This window comes from Thermobia domestica, chromosome 5 (genome assembly GCF_964235325.1).
Source record: "Thermobia domestica chromosome 5, izTheDome1.hap1.1, whole genome shotgun sequence".
Classification (NCBI taxonomy): domain Eukaryota; kingdom Metazoa; phylum Arthropoda; class Insecta; order Zygentoma; family Lepismatidae; genus Thermobia; species Thermobia domestica.
In genome coordinates, this window is record NC_137458.1 from 35,494,556 (window position 1) to 35,515,645 (window position 21,090).

General features: G+C 37.3%; 1 protein-coding gene and 1 pseudogene across 8 annotated transcripts in view; one reads left to right on the forward strand and one right to left on the reverse strand.

The window, feature by feature from the left end:
- LOC145685855 (leukocyte elastase inhibitor-like) overlaps window positions 1-21,090 on the reverse strand; it is a 164,904-nt gene that overhangs the window by 71,773 nt on the left and 72,041 nt on the right. The window contains exon 8 of one of the 8 annotated variants that reach the window (XM_081758487.1): window positions 13,072-13,412. The exons of the other annotated variants lie outside the window; for them this stretch is intronic. Within the exon in view, the coding sequence (XP_081614613.1) occupies window positions 13,273-13,412 (140 nt within the window). The 3' untranslated portion in view covers window positions 13,072-13,272. Of the gene's footprint in view, window positions 1-13,071; window positions 13,413-21,090 lie in introns of those variants that run through there. 8 annotated transcript variants of the gene reach the window in all.
- LOC145685854 (histone-lysine N-methyltransferase SETMAR-like) lies at window positions 6,890-9,949 on the forward strand (annotated as a pseudogene).

The following is a 21,090-nucleotide window of genomic DNA, read 5'->3' on the forward strand; positions in this document are numbered from 1 at the left end:
TCCCCAAGTATAGTGACGTAATACGCATTATTAATTGTAAGAACGTATCTCTTGAAGCTATGACCGAAGAGTTCTTATAGCGAAAAATGAAATAACTAATTTTGTAGGGAGGCTAACAAGCTAACCTATTAGCCTTCCATGAAAGCAACATTGATCGGAACATGGCCAGATTATTTTTATTGTGTTTGATCACGCGTAGTGACGTAATACCCTATCTGTCCATGCATCCGTTCGTCCGGAATACATACTTGATGGATCGTCCTCAATTTTGATCAGGATATTTTATACGGGGCTAACAAGTTAACTCGATCGGTCTTACTCCTACGGAAGCAAAATTGATCGAAATTGGGTCAGATCGTTTGATTATGGTTTGTTAACAATTGATCGCCAATCATCGTTTCATCGCCGCACATACTGACGTAATACGCATACTTTTAGGGAGAGTTAACAAGTTAACCTGGTAGCTTCCCATTGTTGGAAAATTGATCGAAAGTGGGTGAGATAGTTCCATTGTCATTTGGTTGCGATTCGTCATGTAACCAACGGAACAATCAGCGTTTGATCGTCATATGTAGTGACATAATACGCGCAATTCAGTAGGGGGTTAGCAAGTTAACCCGTTAGCCCTTCATGCAAGAAAAATTGCTCATATTTGGACTAGATTTGTTGATCGGGGTCGTTTGATTGCGTTTGATCGCTACGTGTAGCAACGTAGTATTTATAATTTTGTAAGGTGCTAAACTGAAAAAGAAAAAAAAAAGCTTCCCAGGCAAAGTGGATAACCCGGGCAAAGCGAATAATGTTAATTCCTTAGTTACATACACTAGCGCGCCAAGCGAGAAGTATGTGAGAAGCAAGGAAGGTGACTCATTTGTCAGTGCAAACACTGTTCTGATCGTGGTATAAGACATATGGTGTGAGAAAAACGCAAAAAGGCGTGTTTGAAAAGTTCTTATATGGAAAGATTTCTTTGACGATTTGCTTAACACGCAACCAAAAACTAGTGTGCGTAGAGAAAAGGAGATACACACCGCAGAACCGTATATTCCAGAATCCAATCGAATAGAAGTAGAAACCGCTATAAAGCAATTAAAGAAATACAAATCTCCGGGTGTAGATGAAATTCCGGCTGAGTTAATTTCAGCTGGAGGCGAAAAATTGTGGAAAAGGATACACAAACTCATTCTCCTTATCTGGAACAAGGAAGAATTGCCACAAAAGTGGAAAGAATCAATCATTGTTCCAATTCACAAGAAACGCGACAAAACTGACTAATAATTATCGAGGCATTTCTCTTCTGTCAACATCCTATAAAAATCCTTTCAAATATTCTATTAGAAAGACTGACCCCATACGCAGATGAAATTATTGGGGATTATCAGTGCGGATTTAAACTAAATCGATCAACTATCGACCAAATATTTACCATTCGCCAAATACTCGGGAAAAAAAATGGGAATACAATACCCCGGTACATCAACTATTTATTGATTTTAGAAAGGCGTACGACTCGGTTAGGAGAGAAACACTGTACAACGTTCTTACAGAATTTGAATACCGAAAAAGCCAATTAGATTAAGATATGTTTAAATGAATCCCAAAGTAAAGTCCGGGAAGGAAAATTTTTGTCCACGAGCTTTCACGTCGAAAATGGCCTGAAACAAGGAGATGCGTTGTCACCATTATTATTTAACTTAGTTCTGGAATACGCTATAAGGAAAATCAAAGATAGCAACCAGGGCCTGCAGTTGAACGGTATTCACCAGGTTATGGCATATGCTGATGATGTAAATTTAATAGGGGATGATAGAACAATAGAAAGAAATGCAGATCTTATTAAACGCTTGCAGGGACATGGGTTTAGAAGTAAATACAGAGAAAACTAAATACATGGAAGTGCGTCGGGACCGGAATACAGCAAATTATGGATGCGTTAAAATATTAAATAACACTTTTGATAAAGTGGATAGTTTCAACTATCTAGGATCAATATTAACAGAGGAAAATCATATTCACGGAGAAATTAAATGTCGACTAAAAGCAGGGAATTCGTGTTACTATTCGGATCAAAATCTCTTGTCGCGAATTCTCTCGAGGAATTTGAAGCTTAAAATATACAAAACTATAATCATGCCTGTTCTGTATGGCTGCGAAACATGGTCACTTACTCTAAGGGAAGAACATAGACTGAAAGTATTGAGAACAAGATCCTGAGACGAATATTCAGACTCAAGAGGAACGGGAATGGGGAATGGCGGAAACTTCATAACGAGGAACTACATAATTTATACGGTTTACCCAACATTGTTAGGGTCGTGAAGTCTAGGAGGCTTAGGTGGGCGGGTCATGTAGCTAGAATGGAAGAAAGTAGAAACGCTTTCAAAGTCTTGACCGGAAGACCAATAGGAAAACGACCATTAGGAAGATCTAGGCGCAGATGGGAGGACAATATTAAGATTGATCTCGCAGAGATTGGAATACAAAGTAGAAACTGGATGCAGTTAGTTAAGGATAGAAGTCAGTGGAGAGCTTTTGTGAACGCGGCATTGAACCTCCGGGTTCCATAGGTCATAGAGTGAGTTAGTTAATTAATTTGCTTTTACATAATTTTGATGTTTGTCTTTAAGTTGAACTGATGTATGAGCTTTTAATTCCCCTCGTCACGAATACTACTACGATTTTAATAAGAATCCCGTAGATATCTGAACAGAAATAGACTTGACGGTCGCCCGTATAATTTAAAACTTCTTGTCAGATTGAATCTGGCAAAATTAAATATTTATAGAAGAAAATTGTTTATTTAAAACCGATGAAAATAAATATTTTCAAAGTTTTATGCTTTGAACTAAAAGATTAAGTACCAGATCGCAGGGGAAACGCTTACTGTGAAGATAATTACATACGTATAGATTAAAAAAAATAATTTGAGTTAATATTAGTTCTACGAAAATTTAAAAAACCTGCGTAAGCGTCTGTGTATATGATGAGTAAGATTTTATATTATATACACAGGATTTTATATAATATATATATATATATATATATATATATATATATATATATATATATATATATATATATATATATATATATATATATATATATATATATATATATATATATATATAGTGTGTGTGTGAGAGAGAGAGAGAGAGAGAGAGAGAGAGAGAGAGTGTGTGTAAGTTTGGAAATTAGGTTCGCCGTATGTAATGCAAAGCACAATGAGGAGTTCACGGACCTTGAAAGGTTTGTTATTCTTCTATTCCTTATCGGTACAAGTGCTCGAAAGTGCAGAAGTTGCCAACAGCCAGAGGTCCTTCTACTTTAATCAGAGTAGCTCAGGAAGTGAAACATTTCAAGAGAAGACTCAACAATATTAAGATAAAATCATTCTTTCAAGATTCTGATCGAGCAAGGTATAAGAAAGTGACTGAAAACAAGAAAGAAGACTACTGTTTCGTTTGTGCAGGGAAGACTGGATCCAATGCGGCGATTGTGAAGCATGGGCACATGAAGGATGCACATCCTACAGTGGCTTTGGGTCCCATTTTTGTGATGTGTGTCATGAATAGTGAAATTAAAATGAAAGTGAAAACTAGTTCGTTGTAATCTGTGTTATCTTTAGACCAAAGGACCAAGTTGCTACAGGATACGAATAATTCAAGGCATGGACAGAAATCTTGTAGTGAAAATCGATACATTGTGTTTGTGCTACATTAATTTTCAAATTGTATTACATTAAAACTAAGCATGTTATGGTAGGATGTATTTTCTGTTATATTTTCTTTGTCGTCTTTAAGTTTCAGTTTATCAAAGAATTTTTCACTTTGCCCACAACATTATCCACTTGGCCCGGGTGTTTTTGGAAAGTGATAAAATACAACAGATCTGAACTTCCTGTTGCGAACCAGCATTCGTACCCTCAATAATTTTAACGTCTTCTGCTTTAGAAAGAGCAATGCCTTCTGTTTTAGAAAGAGCAAGAGCAAGGAGAAGTCTTGTCAATATTTAGTTTATAGCTTGCTTACTTATTCCGTAATAATAGCAAATACATTAAGTTCTTCGTTTTGTCCGACCTTCAACTATTAGCCCCAGTTATAGGAAAATTGATCAGAATTTGGCCAAATAGTTTAATCACAGTTTGATCAACAATCAGAGTTTGATCGCCACGTGTAGTGATGTAATAAGGATATTTTTAAGAGGACCTACAAATAACCCGCTGGTTCTCCATGGAAGCAAAACTCATCGGAATTTAGCCAAATCGCTTTTGATCGCCATGCTGAGTGACGTAATATATCTAGTTTTCTAGGGGGTCTAACAGCTTAAGCCCCCTATTGAAGCCAAATTGATTGGAATTAATCCAGATAGTTTGATTGCCAAGAATCAGTTACATCCAACGCGTAGCGACATAATACGCATAATTTTGTAAGTAAACTAAGCAGTTAACTTGTTAGCAATCCGTTGCAAGAAAAATTGATCAATATTGGACCAAATAGTTTGATCGTGTTTGCTTATTAACTATTCGAGTTAGATTGTTACGTGCAGTGACGTAATATGCATAATACAAGAATATTGTGTAATGAGTTGTGTATGTTTAAAAGTTTATAAACGTTCTTCATTATATTTGTACAAAGAGCTTTATTAATTTATAGTTTTTATACTATGAATCCCGTAACACTTGATCTAAGTCTTAGCTGAACTAGTGTTTTCTACAAGACTAGAAAGATTTCTCGTCTCATAAACCTTGTTTATATCGCTATATTTTGTCAAAATTGAATATTTTAAAATAAAAACTATAGTACAGCACATTTAAACGGAAGGGCTAAAAATAGGTGGGGACGTATTAAATTTACTTAGGAATCCCTGATTGATTTTAAATCCAGTGACATGCGCTGTATTAAATTAAAATTTTGTATTTTTTTTAAAACGCAACATATTGCGGAATCTTCGATTAAAAATCTGCCAATTCCGATCAATCATGGGCGGAGTTAGGAATTGTCTCCTGGGGGGCCAGACTTTTTTCTGCTAGGGGACACGGTAAATATAAATGAGAATTGGAGGATCTTATAGATGTCATTTTTATATTTTGTCAAAGTTTATTGTAAGGTAAAAAGGGAATAACAATCTCCTAATTTTTATGCCGTAAAAGGGAACAAAATAAACCCATAAAGGCGGAGCATAAACCATGGGGCGTGGCCTAGGGGCGCAAAAGTTGAAATTAGATACCGCAAGGTGGGCCATACATACACCTGTATTCCATCAAAAGGTAACAATCTCCAAAAATTCTATGCCGTAAAAGGGAGGAAAGAAAATCAACCTCTCGGCCTCAAAGGCGTGGCCTAACACCACATGACCCAAAAAGGCGAGGCCTAACATCACGTGATCCTACGACGTCATACCACGTAACCCCAAAATGGGCCCGGGCGCCCGGGACGCAAAATTTGGCGGCGGCGGCGGGCGCCATGCTCCAGGGGGCGGAAAATTGTCCTCAAGTGGGGCGATTACTACTAGAGTAATAGTACGGAAATCACGAGAGCGACAGTAGATCGTAGAATCATCCACATAAAACAACCCATGTGACACCACACAGTTCGTCGCCACAGCAAACAAATGACACTTAACACATTGCCATGCGGAGCTTTATTCTCCTGTAGAAAGAGAGCAGAAATAGCAGATCCAAGCTTGGCTTGAAAATAGATTTTTTTTGAGAAAGTTCTGGAAAAAAAGAGCCAAGTGACCGTATAAGCTCCAGAAATGCAGTTGGCGCAAAATGATATAATGCCAAGCGGTGTCATATGCCTTTTCTAGGTCAAAGAAAATAGCTATGAGATCATCTTGATGGAGAAAGGCACCGTGAATAGCCATTTCAAGATTAAGCATATGATTAGTAGTTGAACGATAGCACAGAAAGCCACATTGGAGATTGGACATTAAGTCAGTTGTCTTCAAGAAACCAGATTAAGCGAGTTGTCCAAAAGTTTACATAGATGGCTAGTCAGAGTGATCAGGAGGTAGCTTCCACTGAACGTGGCATATGAACACTTCAAGGGAAGGAAACTTTTTCCTGTAAATATATTTGCTTCAACATTTTAAATTCAAGTCTTCAAAAATTTACACGGAGGGAATTTATTTCCCTTGCGGAAAGTATTTTCTCAGGGTCACCCTTGAACTCATTCTATTGCATCTTCTGTAAACAAGGATATTATGTGCAATATAATATGTTGCAAAATTAACTTTCAAAAATTCTGAAATGTTGTGTATATTTAACTGAATATATGATAAAGATGAAATAGAGGCGGAAATATGTGCAGTCTCATTTTTGACTTGATTCAGACAAATTTCTCTCGGTTTAGTCTAATTTAAAATGATAGTAGTCTATACATCTGGGCGGAACCAAATCTCTCATATGTTGGTAGTCTCGAAAAATACAAATGAAATTAAAAATGTGTAAGTAGTATGATATTACAGTCTACTATTCTCTTATTTTTCACTTTATACTTCGACAATTTATGACGAACCATATCAAGTTTGTTTTCAAGCTCAGAGTTTGATCTTCAGAAATACTAAACCTTCAATAATACATTTTTTTGTATATTTAATATAAAAAAATTCTTACTATTTCTTTAAAAGATACCTAGAATAGCTGATTGGTATTCCCTTTAACCCTTTCGGTTTTTGGGGTATTTTTTAGACTTTCAGTCAAGCAGCTACTGCATAGTCACTATTTATCCTAAGACCATACCTCATTCTCTTCAGAATGGAGCTGGCTTTCAAATGGTATCACTTGCATGCTTATACCATATACCAGGAGAGGGAAAATGTCAAAGGGGAAATTTCGGGGGAATTCTTTTTCACACTTTGGGCCCCTCTGGAGCGGCCCTGTGTGAACGTAGAGATCTAAAAAAAAAAAAAATCTGATAAATAGTACTTGGTATACTGAATGTGTGTGCCAAATTTCAAGTTTTTATCTTGAATACTAAGGGCGGGAGAAATTTTATCAAGAATTCCCACAATGCCCCAAATTACCGCAAAACACCATGATCTTAGGTAAAAAAAATTCCTGAGACATCTCTATTTACCCTAGGACTATAATCCGCCAATCATTCTCCTCAGAATAGAACTGCCTTTCAGGTGGTACCATTCACATGTCTCCATCATGTATCTATGGCGGGAAAATCCCGAAGAAATGGATTTTTGGGTAAAAATATCCTTTTTTCAACTTTTTGCCCCTCTGAATCACCCCCTGTTTTAACGCAGAAATCTGAAAAAAAATCTGGTAAATACTACTCGGTGGACTGAATGTTTGTGCAAAATTTCAATCTTTTACGTGCAAAAATAAGCCTGCCAAAAAATAATGAACATAGGCTTAATAAAAGAAAATATATAATTATGACTTCACCTCCTATGTCTCGACGCAGGAAGGTGTGAAACCATACGTAAGGTCTTCTGCAATGCCTCTGGACTTGGAAAAAAAAACGGACGAAAAAGCTCAAATGGGAGAGTTATAACACAATGTACCATGAAACACCCGTATGGTACAATCCGCGGCAAAAAACCTGCAACATGAGCATATAAGTTTATTGTGAAATGACGAAGTCTTTTGCTCCAAAATAAGTGTGCACGGGAGGAGGCCAAGGTTTATCCTGGCGTGATTCTTTCCACTTAGACGTTATGTTCATTCCCTGTGCTGTTAGGCGTAGTTTCACAATAAACTTACATCCTCATGTTGCAGGTTTTTTGCCGCGGATTGTACAAATTGTACCATCGGATCCCCAAAAGGTTAAAGTAGAATTTCCAGTAGTGTTTAGGGATTTCCAACAGTTTTAGCAGAACTATTTTTAATATTTCTTGAAAGAAGTCAATCATAGCATCAACCGTAGTTTCACTGTTCCCGAAGGTGACTTATGGTTATTGACAGACAAAAAATAACTAACATTTATATTTTACATTAAAGCATTAGTTCAACGTCACACAAACTAGGTAGTTATTGCTAAGTTTATGATATAAGAACAAAAGGAATGTGAATAGGGGAAGAACTGTAAGAATCCTGAGGAAACCCGTCCAGTGTTGAATTACCACAAAACCCGCAGTTTGAATGCACCAACTTTGGCGCAAGAAATAAACGCTCTACCGACCATGCCACCCAATTTTGCTTAAATTAGTGTCAACATGCACAATATTTCAAACCCGATATCTGAAGTAAAACTGATCGCCTGGATCAGTTTCCTTCATTCAACGTAACAAGTGACAGTGAGCCGCCAGTACGAAGGAACTTGTTTGTATCCCTAGTTCCAATACCTAAGGATTTTGACGAAAAACAAGATATAGAATAGCGATATTGTAATATGGAGATCTCAACCTTTTTTTCTAACAGTAAAGATATGAAGATGTTAACATTAAAACAAGAACTGCAATCATGAAACTTCGTTACTTCCAACAGTTTAAAAATTAATACTTTAAGATAATTTCAATTGCATTTTTTTCTTTAATTTCGCTGCGAATAGTTTAATAAATGAATGATTATGTTACGAGGGCGGTTTGATAAGTCCGTGCAAAGTCCGAGAGAGGGCAACACTGGTGCGTACCGAGGTGATTGTCAGTAACATCTCTTGGAAGAACATACACCAAGTGGCAGCCAGATCTGTTTAGTGCTCTGTGTTTGGCGTGCGGTTAAATTGGGTAAGTCGAGTGAGTTTCACAAACATGGATGAAAGAGAATTTCGTATGGTCAAACATTATTTTATGAAAGGTACTTCGCCTCAGAAGACGAAGGAGAAGCTAGATAAACATTATGGTGAATCTGCACCTTTGATTAGAACAGTGTATAAGTGGTTTCAAAATTTTCGGAGTGGCCATATGAGCACAAGTGACTGTGAACGTTCTGGACGCCCTATCGAGATCACTACACCAAAAATCATTGAGAAAATCCATGATATGGTCATGGATGATAGACGAGTGAAGGTGCGTGAGATGGCTAGTACTGTGGGCATCTCTAGTGAAAGGGTACATAATATTTTGCATCAACACTTGGGCATGAAAAAGCTATCCGCACGATGGGTGCCGCGATTGCTCACAGTGGATCAAAAACGAAATCGTGTGAGGTGTTCCCAGGACGGTTTGCGGCTGTTTCAACGGAATCCACAAAACTAAGTGTCGTTTCGTCACTGTGGACGAAACGTGGATACGCCACTACACACCTGAAACCAAGGCACAGTCCAAACAATGGGTTGCCAGCGGGGAATCTGCACCAAAGAAGGCGAAGACCGTTCCTTCAGCCGGGAAAGTGATGGCGACTGTATTTTGGGATTCTCAAGGCATAATTTTCATCGACTATTTAGCAAAGGGAAAAACTATTACAGGTGAATATTATTCATCGTTATTGGACCGTTTAAAAACTGAGATGTAAGAAAAACGTTCAGGATTGGCCCACAAAAAAGTTCTTTTCCATCACGACAATTCCCCAGTGCACTCATCTGTCATTGTAGCCGCAAAATTGATGGAATTAAAATTCCAACTCCTTCCGCATCCCCCTTATTCGCCAGATTTGGCCCCTTCGGACTACTACTTGTTTCCCGATCTGAAGAAATGGTTAGCGGGACGCAGATTTTCGTCAAACGAGGAGGTGGCTGCAGCAACTAGTGCCTATTTTGCAGAGTTGGACCAATCATATTTAGAGGGGATCAACAAACTGGAGCAGCGTTGGACGAAGTGTATCAGCCTCAAAGGAGACTATGTTGAAAAATAAAATAATGTTATCCCTGAAAATGCAGTAGTTTTGAATTTTGCACGGACTTATCAAACCTCCCTCGTACATTGCATGTTACACATGTAATAATATATTTAGTGTTTTGGTTAATTTTGTTTTAATAATAAATGTTGAATATTTTCAATGTTATAATGAACAATATTCAAAAATAAATACAAGGTGTGTTCAAAATTTATCGAACCTTATTTTTTTCCCCGTGTAAACCAATGAAGCACGGCAAATTCTTCAGTGTAGATGTAGAGGGGAAACTCATGCGCAGTCGTAAATTTTTTGCGGCCCGCAGAAAGCAAAGGTTCGATATTATTTGAACACAACTCGTATATTTTAAACTTACGAGACGAATAATCATAATTAAATTATTACAACTATACAATTATTGATGAAAAATAAATATATGTATCGACAAATGTACAACAATAAATATTATATAAACATAAATCAGATAGTACACTTTGGTGTAGAGAAACGTGTGGAGGGGAGATACGTATATATATAGACGTATCTCATTTTTAAAGGTTAAAAATTCAATAAAATTAGGCCGGCTATGTACTGAGTAATGACTCAATGCGTATACTGATGTAGAATTTTCTCAGATATTTTAGTGAACTCCTAAGCACTTCCGAAATTAACTTCTTTCCAAATTAAAATACATTACAATGAAAACCCAGAAACTCAACTACGAGTAACTGTGTTTCAAAATCCTTTCAATTATGTGATAAGTTATCCTCATTTAATGCAGGACAGAAAACTCCGATAAAATCGAAACTACTGGGAACGAAGAAATTTGGAATTACGTGTGCTCGAAATGAATTTCCCATTAGGCCGTTGATCCAACTGAATTTTGTGAATGATTCCACTGCACAAGTAAAAGCAAAAGCAAATGCGCACATTTTTTTTTCTTCACACATTGCTTGTGAAAAACGTTGGCTGAAGTTTTAAGTTGCCAATTAAGAAGCAAGTCCTCAATCCCACCTGAAATCTTATTAAAAATGTCAATTTTAAAATCTCATACTTAGCAAATCTAAATTTCCTAACTTGTAGCAGATTTCTCTGATTATTCCCGGTCTTCTCAAATTCCACAACTTTTCCAGGTTTGTCATTATTCTGCATACTGTTCATTTGTCGTCTGTAGCTAACAATGCAGCAGTAATTTGGTTGTATAATGTGGTGGTGTGAAAGGCGTATGTGTACCATATCAAAAAAAGGAGCACATTGAATTTCATCAAAACACGAGGGCAATCCCTGAAATTCTGCAGATGATTGGCCACGTGATGGAGATGTGGCTGTGTGTCAATGTTTTCAGGTGGATTTCTCTCAGGGCAGAGAGTTCGTTAATCACATGCATGCAAAACAACCGTGTTAATCAGAAGTGAAAGGAAAACATGCACAAACTCAAAGATTGTCCATGAAAATTATTCCAATACGATTGCTCACATTACAAAGGCAGTTGTTACACAATTTGCACATACATTTCGTTAAGAGTGGTTCTTTACAAGTTAAGAGACATATAGGGGATGATGTGATGATCATTTGAAGTCTGATGCGAACAATAAACAACATTCAACTGAAAATGTTACTGCAAATTAATCATGATCCTTTTCCTACGATCTATAATTAAGAGCTAATCTCCAATCTCAAAGTTGGCAATATCTCCACATAAGAAAAAAAGTAAAGGCAGGTCAAAATAAGCCAGAAGCCATAACACAGGTGTTTTTAACACGAGAAAATTCAAGCACAAGGAATTTATTCTGACGGAGCAAGTCACAAAAGAAAGACATGTGAACATTCTATATCGGCTGCGTGGATCCAACTCGCAGAAGCATCATAACCTGTGGAGGAATAGTTTGCTCCCCCTAGACAATAACGATCATGTACATCTGAGCTTATGACCCATCGGAGCCTCTTCTCCCCCCCCCCCCCCCACACACACACACACAATGTTCCTTCGACTTTTATCATAGATTGCAAAAAAAAAAAAAAAAATGTATTGCCGTACTAATGTTTCCGCGTGGAGGAGGTGGTTATTGCGACAGCGACAGGAAGCCTTACAGTCGATTCCAGACCATGGATTTTAGACTCATTCTTGTTACATCGGGCTTGGAAGCACTGAATACTCGCCAAGATCTTACTTGGAATACAAACGTGAGTAACAGAAGAATAGGGATTACATATTGACTAGACAAAAACACCCAGCATTAAAGCTGAATAGTGATGCAGTAAATTGTTCTTTTTTACTGTAATCGTAAAGTGAATAGAAATTTTAGGTACTAGTTATCAACAAGAAAATCTAAGGCTATTTTGAAAAATAATTATTTTCTAGGACATAAATAAATATTTGAGTATCAGTACATGGTAATAATGACGTTTTATTCTTGATACGTTGCAGGTTTCACATTGGGACCTAAAAGCTATACAGAAAACTTTGTGACATGCAACACCATCTCGATATGGTTGGAGCAGCATGCGGTGATCAAATTCCCACATCATTTGGTTTGTCCCGATTGACATGCATCGGAGATTGACGGCCGTTTATGGGGAGGCCTGTAGACATCAGTTCGGTAAGACAATAGTCGTAAAGGAAACTATAAGGGAGTGAACCTTGCCTTGGTTGAAAAACAACGAAGTTAGAGAAAGACTAACGGACTGTACTATAACGCACCGTAACTATTAAACTACATCGTAATAACGTTGAACGCATTCGAGAAAACGGAAGAAGACCATCTTCATGGAATAACGCCTAAACCAACCTAGTTTGACTAGCATTGGCACCAAACCATGTTGATAGTGTTCTGGAACATTTGTCGTATAGTAATATGGAATTCGTGGTTAAATTCACTACCATCAATCTTAATCAATAATGAAGCGCAAAACTCGAATCATGGATTCGATGAGTTTTTTCACAAATTAAGCCTGTTATTCAGCACGACGATACTCGCTTCACATCAGTGCAGTGCCAACAGAAGATTCAGCGCCTTGATTTCACTGTCGAACCTCATCTGGCATACAGTTCATATCTGGCTTCATCATATTTTTATATTTTTCGGAAACTTCTATGTACACTGACCTCCCTAATTTCAATTTTTTAAGATGAACTGAAGCACGAAGTTAGGCTGTGGCTCAGTCATCAAAATAAATACATTTACAATGATTTATTATGAAACTTCACGTGTTAGCATTTTTTCTTACTTGCCAGAACGTTTACGTGAAAATAAAGTACATAAGTGTTTTATATCGGTAACTTCAGCTGGTTTGACAAACAATATATATTACTTTTCAGAATGCCCTCAAAGAAATTGTACGACTAATTCAAAATATAAATGTGTATTTAATTATTCTATTTTCAAAATATACATGCAAAATATAAATGATACAAATATACATCCATGTACTTCATTTGAATCCTAAATTTTGAAATTCTACTGTGCTCTTTATTAGTTTACATGCCTATCCAGGTGTCAAAATTAGGAAATACTTTTACCGCAAGTTTTATACCATGTGTGCATTCTTTATGCAGTCGGTTGCTTTACAGAACCAATAAATAAAATGGAGTCTGCAGTTGTTTCGTAAATGAGAAACAAGAACGGATGATCGGCTCGGAAGTTCTTCGGTGTTTCAAGAGGAATAGCAAGACTTCGCATAGCAATTGCTGAAACAAAGCAAATTTCAATCAGTTGATTTCAGACATTGCAAATCCACGCTCAGGAATTTTAAGTATTATTTTACTTACAGGTTCTGTAATTCCTGAATCTAAATTTCCAAGCTTTCGACTCTCCCCTGGAGTCTTGGTCACGGAGCTTAAAAACAGGAAGAACAAAAACATCAAGGAATAAAAAGGAACGGACTTACCAAGGGAAAGAACTGTGTGCAAAACAAGTTTGCCAAGTGCGTCAGCAATATGCAGATGGTCTTGAAGCAAACAAATATGGCGGAGTCAGTTTGTGTTCCTTTTCTGTTGGAAGGTATCCAACTCATGTTACTTTTATTATCATGCCAATGCATTGGCATGATAAAAATAACATGAGTTTACAACCTTCTAACGAAAAGAGACAAGGCGCACAAACTGACTGCCATGCTGTCAAAATTGAGATAACCGCCTCCCATTCGTCACTTGCCATCCCTTGTCTAGATTTGTTTAATTTATTTATATTTTTTTCATGAATAAATGTTCAAAAACCAGTATACTTCATTTCTAGCTCCAAATAAAATTTTTGAATAATCTACCCTGTGTTGCGTTTCTTTTAAATGTTTCGGTAAATCTGGCATCGGACTTTCCGTTTTCGAGTTTCTAATGTTTGGCACACAGCTCTTCCCCTTGGTAAGTCCGTTCCTATTTATTCTTCGATCTTTCTTCTTTTTCTTTCTGTTTTTAACCTCCGTGACCAAGATTCCAGGAGAAAGTCGAAAGCTTGGAAATTTAAAGATTCAGGAATTACAGAAACCTTTAAGTTTAATCAGTTGGCTATTTTTATTATTAGATTCTACCATTTTACAACCGTCGGCTAGTTTAGTAAAAGGGATGCTTCCACTGCAACCGAATGCTAACTTCTCAGCACGTGCAAGTGAACTGCAGTGCCTCTATTGGTTTCCAAATCTAAAGCAATTATATTTTTACTGGGTTTAATTGACCAAAATATTTATGTTTGAATTCATGCTAATGAAGACAGGTTTTGCTCTAAAGATCGAAATGTCTAAGCATGTACATAACTATTCTGTTCTTTTAAGAGCGATACATTTTATTTACATTCTAGTTTTGCATTACATATTGTAATGTCTGTGGTAGAGACAATAACAGTCCGGCATTTATCCCTTCACCTAATTTATTTTATAAAATATTACGAAACAGTCTTTATATCTATCTACAAATATAATATCAGAATGCCCCTTACAATAAGCGAGGTGAAGGAGGGAAATTTTCTGTACGGGAACCCTTTAGCTCATGGCACCCTCAAGGGCGTCTGTAGAGACTTCAGGATACGGTACTTTAGTAGCCCTCTTATCTCATGGCAGCCTCCAGGGGCGTCTGTAGCGACCTCAGGATACGGTACTTTAGTAGCCCCCCTTAGCTAATGGCAGCCTCCCGAGGTTTAGGTTGTGACTAGGAATCCCCTTAGCTCATGACATCGTCCAGGGATCTGGGCAATGTAACACTTCATCCAGGGTGACCTCAGGAGCAGGTGTAGGTTAAGTGATCAGTGGTTAACTGATACTTCTTTCCTTTTCGGGTCCATTTTTATAGGCGATTTGTTGCTGGCTCGTTCCACCTTTGGTTCCGTTGTGCTGACTTTATGTCTTCCTGGTTACTTTATGTGGATCGTCTGCTGTACTGATGGTTGTAAACAATGGCACATGTATGGATAACATGTGCTTACACTGAAAAGTGGCAATCCTTAGAATATACAGAAGGTAATCAAAGTAGTGGAAACGCCTGAAGAAAATGCAACTTGTCTGCTTAATACGAAACCATTAGCTTGCAGATAGCACTGATTCATCATGGAATGGAGTCATGAGTCATCAATAGTTTCCTGGGTATCATTCCTCAAACAGTAAAAATGGAAAAGATGCCTAATCCGAAGCAGTTTCAGAACTGACCACAAGTGCCCAATAATGTGAAGGTCTTGAAACTGGGTGAGCCACGGAAATTAAGTTAATCTGTTTATCAAACCAAGCCTTAACAGATTCAACAGTCTCATCTTCGTTTCATGAAGCAGAAACAACGTCTGAACCGTAAGATATAAGTCTTCGCGTAAAGCGTAATGCAGATCACATGGAATACCATGAAACTGTGGCACAAACCTCCTGCCGCTGCGTTTCACTATTGGGACAAGACAGTTTGGAGTAAATACTTTTTGGATGCCTGTCATACGTAAGTACGACCTGTTGCTGGAAACTAGATGAAATAAAGCTCACCGCACCATACTAAGTATTCCCAATCATTGGCAGCCAACTATTTTCTCGGTATTTTCTTCGCGTTAAAGTGTTACTAGCGTTGATCAGATTTGGAACTGCAACCCGATCGCAGATGTTCAGCTTAACTCACGTCGGACTGATAGTTCCAAGTGTTTGTTGACTGACACAGGCACTTTTGGTGCATTCCCTCTGTAGCCCTGGTGAAAATACTGGTCAGTGTTCTGCGGTTCCTGTCACCGAGGAGTTTTTCTCGTCCACTATTACTTCTCACAGATGGTTTGTTTTAAGTTCGGTAGGTCGTAATCATACGCACTGTTCCTCGCAACTCGCTTAACTAACTGGGCACCTTAAATACACTAACCATGCACATTTTGGACTCTCAAACTCCTAGGTCTACTATCTTGCATCACCACAGTTTGCTCACTTCAACATGCCTCTATGCTACTCGACCTGACGTACTACAGACTAGACTACAAATTATAACATACTTCGACAGCAGTATTTATGCAGATAAAAGGTGATTGAAAAGTCTCCTAAGATAGGGTAACTTATCAGAGTTACAACAAAATGTAAGAGGGGAAACCATCTCCAAATATAATGTTTTTAATCTAAAGTGAAGGAATTTTTTAAATCGGAGGAGCCGTTTGGGCTGTACACTATGCGCATAATGTTAAATAAAAATGAAACGTTCCCATTTATCTGGACCCAGAACATAAGTGAATGAAGTTACTGTCTTTTACGCTAACGTGTCGATGGTCAGCCTCTATTTCAAACAGTAACTTCATTATCTGTCTCAGAGCAGGTAATTCGTTATTGACATGTATGCAGAACGACCTTGTCAATCAGGACCAGAGGAAAGTATCTGGAAACTCAAAAGATTGTCCTTGAAAATTATTCCAATAAGATTGACATTACGGAGACAGACTCCATTCTGACAATTTGCACATACGTTTTGTTGAGAGTGGTTCTTTTGAAGTTATACGAATAGAGGAAGACGTGGTAATCATTTGAGGCCTTAATTGATAATAAGGACAATAAAACATCTCCAAATCGAAAATGTTACTACAAATTGATCACAATCCTTTCTCTACAATTATGAGCCAATCTGCAATCTAAAAGTTGCAATATCCACATGTGAAAAAGAAACAACGTTAACATCATAGTAAATCACAATGCAAGTGTTTTTAATACCAGAAAACCCGAGAACAAGGAATTCTTTTTCGATGGAGCAAGTCACCGAAAGACGACATGTGGGTATCCTGCGTCGATCGAACTCTCAGAAGCATCATAACCTGTGAAGGAACAATTTGCTCCCAGACAATAACGATCAGGTACATATGAGCTTATGAAACGCACACAAATATATGTATGGAGATTTCCAGAGGGTTTTTTTTTTTTTTTTGTCACTGAAAAAAAAAAAAAAAAAAAAACACGACGTTTCAAGGTGGACGAGTTGGTTATTGTGACAGCAGTGGAGGCCTTACGGTCGATTTCAGATCATGGATTTTAGACTCAGAGTTAAATCTGACTGAAGCACTGAATACTCGTCACAGATTTTATTTCGAAACCGAATATAATACCCACATATTGACCAGAAAAAACACCCAGTATTAAAATTGAATAGTGATATATCTTTTTTTTTTACTGTAATTGTAAAATGTACAGAAATTTAAGTACTAATTATCACCAAGTGAATTTATGAGGCCATTTTGAAAAATAATATCTCCTATTTGTTTTGTAGGACGTAAATATTTGAGTATCACTGTATTGTATTAACGACTTCTCTTGATACGTTGCAGGTTTCACACAGATCACACAGAAAACATTGCGACATGTAACAGTATGTGTGTGTGAAGCACTTGCGCTTCCAAATTCCCACATTAGGTCTCTCCCATTGACATGCATCGGAGAATTACAGTCGTTTAGATAAAACATACGATATATTACTCTTCAGAATGCCCTCACAGATAATTATTTTAAGACTAATTAAAATGTTAATTTGAATTTAATTATTCTATTTTCAACTTGAGTGATAAAGTTTTACTATACTACATTTGTATCCTAAATTGTGAAATTCTATTGTGCACTTCATGACTACCCCGGTGCCAAAATTACGATATATTTTTACCGCATTCACATCACGTCTGCTTTCTTTATGCAGTCTGTTGCTTTATAGAACCAATAAATAAAATGGTGTTTGAAGTTGCTTCGTAAATGAGAAACACGAACGGATGATCCGCTCGGAAGTTCTTAGAAGCATGACTTCGCATATGGAGTATTGAAACATATCAAATTTCAATCAGTTGACTATTTTTATTATTCAAGTTGACCATTTTCCAACGGCTGCCTAATTTATTAAAGGAACTATTCCACTGCAACCAAATGCGAAGTTCCCAGCACGTAGAAGTGAAATAAAGTGCCTCCATAGCTTTCCAAATCTAAAGCACTTATATTTTACTAGGTTTAATTGACCAAAATATTTGTGTGTGAATTCACCTAATGAGAGGTTCTGCTCTGAAGATCGACATAACTACGCATATGCCAAACTATTCTGTTCTTTTAAGAGCGCTACATTTTATTTACATTCTAGTTTTACATTACATATCATATGCACAGACAGTAATCAAAGTTATGGAAACACCTGAGAGTGGAACTACAGTTAGCTTGCAGAACAGCTTTGATTTATTCTGGAAAGGGACAAGTTTCAATAAGTTTCCAGGATATCATTCCTCAAACAACAAGAATGAAAGATGCCTACTTCGAAGATGATTCAAAACTGACCGAAGGTGTCCAATAATGTGGTGGTCTTGGGTTTGGGAGCGTCACGGAAGATTTAGTCCATCTTTGTGAAACCAAGCCTTAACAGTTTCAGCAGTGTCATCCTTGTTTCATCAACAGAAACACCTGAACCATAGGATACACGTCCTCATCTAAAATAACACTGGCAGTAATGCATACTATGAGCGTAATTCAGAACATGAAATAGCATGAAAGTGCGGTACAAACATCAAAAGCCGCCGCTATGTATCACGGTTGGGACAAGATAGGAGCATACGCTTTTTGGATGTCTGTCATAAGTACGGCTTGTTACTGGAAACTAGATGAAATGGCTCACCGAACCATACTACATATTCCCGATCATCGGTGGCCATTATTTTCTCGGTATCATTTTCTTCGCGTTAAAGTCTTACTGGCGTTTAGAGATTTGGGATTGCGACGCGACCGTGGATGTTCAGGTTATTTAACTCACGTCGTGTTGATTGTTCCAACTGTTGGTTGATTGACAGTTACTTTTGACGTATTTCTTCTGTATACCTTCGTGACAATTCTGTTTAGTGCTCTGCGGTTCCTGTCACTGAGATTTCTTTCTTGTCCACTATTAACTCCTGGCCGATGTGCTGCCTTAAGTTCTGTAGGTAATCATCTGACACACCGTTCCTCGCAAAACTCTTAACACCGGGCATCTTAGATACATTTGTACCAACTAATCGTGCTCCCACAATTTGGTCTTTCAAACTCCTAGGTCTACCATTTTGCATCAGCAGTCTGCCCACTTCAACGCATGCCTCCATTCTACCCGACTCTACGTACTACAGACTATCACCTATACGGTATACAGACTATCACCTTCGACGGCAAAATATCGTATTTACGCAAATACAGTAATATAATAATACTATTTCTTTTTGGTTAATTGGAAAGTGAGGAAGAAAATATTAGTGAAAATATTTGGCCAAACTTTTTTTTTTTCTTATATTGATGATGACCGATAGAAGTCAGTGGAGAGCTTTTGTGAACGCGGCACTGAACCTCCGGGTTCCATAGGCCATAGAGTTAGTTAGTTAGTTGATGATGACAGATTTTTAAGCAAAAATTTCACACTGAAGTATCTTAGACTTATCCACTCGTCCAGTTACATGGTAGTAATAACATTCATTTTTAGGCGATTTCCTTAATTCAAACCAATGGCCAGCTTTAACTTTCAGTATATTCTGTGACGATAGTATCTTTGAAATATGGAGAGAAAAAAAAAAAAAAAGATAAGTTTGCCTAACCAAAGGGGCAATAAGTTTCTTATTACATTACCTTATTTCAATTTACACTCGAGTACTCAGTCTGTTCACTTTTTATTCCTTCCCCCCCCCCTCACACTGGAAATTTATTTCCTTGCAAATTACTTCTGTTGAATAAGTTTTCTTAATACATGTAAATTTCCAAGAATCAACCAGGTGAGACATGAAAATAATAACAGTAACACTGGTAAAAAATGACAGCAAAGCAAAGCGAACATAAGAAGCTATAGTTATCTAGAAGACTTTACTACATGAAAAGATAGTTTGTCATAATTTGAACATTTTTTCAAAATAATTTAGAAGTATACAGTACAATAATACAGTTACAGTACCAAAAATAAGATACAATAAGCAGCGCCGACACCATTGAACAATTCGTGGCTAAGATACATAAACTGGACAATTATGTAACTGCAGAAAAAAAAATTAAGTTGAAATTAAGCCATGATATGACATTACCAACAGAAGGGCACACAGTGTTCCGCAAATGTTTTCAAAATAACCGTAGAAACATTTAAATTTAACTTAGTTCTTACGGTATAGAAAATACGTTGCCGAAATTCTTATTCAAATCTGTTAAGTTACTCCCGAAGTTATTGGAGAAAGAAAATTTAGTATTTGGAAAATACTTTTGCTGTTTATTGCACAAGATAAATAAACTAGAGAAAAACTGTTCGTACATATATACCGACTTCTCGACATTTAACGGAATAGTCCACCGAAACGTCCATATATATATTACATCATTCTACTCGGAAGCTTGAGATCTCAGCCACATAATTCGTAAACAAATTAAATTCTTAGTTTAAATACGTTTACACTCTGTAGGCTAAAAAAAAAAATTGATGATTCACGTAAGTAATGATTATGAAAGAAATCATCATCATCCGTATTTGCAATTATTGGCAGGTCACTTGCTGCAATTTCTCCACGGTCTTCCGCTAACCTCTTCGTCATTATGTACGATTTCTCAGTTTTGATATCGTCCACTGATTGTAGTCTCCTTCGTCCCCCCCCCCCCTCTTTCCTACCATACACTCTAAAATGTCCCTCATGATACCGTTCCTTCTTACTGTTAGCCAACGTCCCAACCAGTTTCTCTCAATGTCTAAAATTGTTCTTTTCTTTCCTAGCATTCCCAACACCCTCTCGTTCGTTTTCCGCTCGACCCAGCTAATTCTCTCAATTCTTCTCCACACCAACATTTCAAAAGCTTCCAGTCGGTTCATCCTTTTAGCGTAATGTCTATGTTTCTGACTCATACACCACAATACTCCACAAGAAGCACTTTATGAGTCTTTTTCTCAACTGGTGGAAAGAATGTGACAGGAGACAAACCCCGGA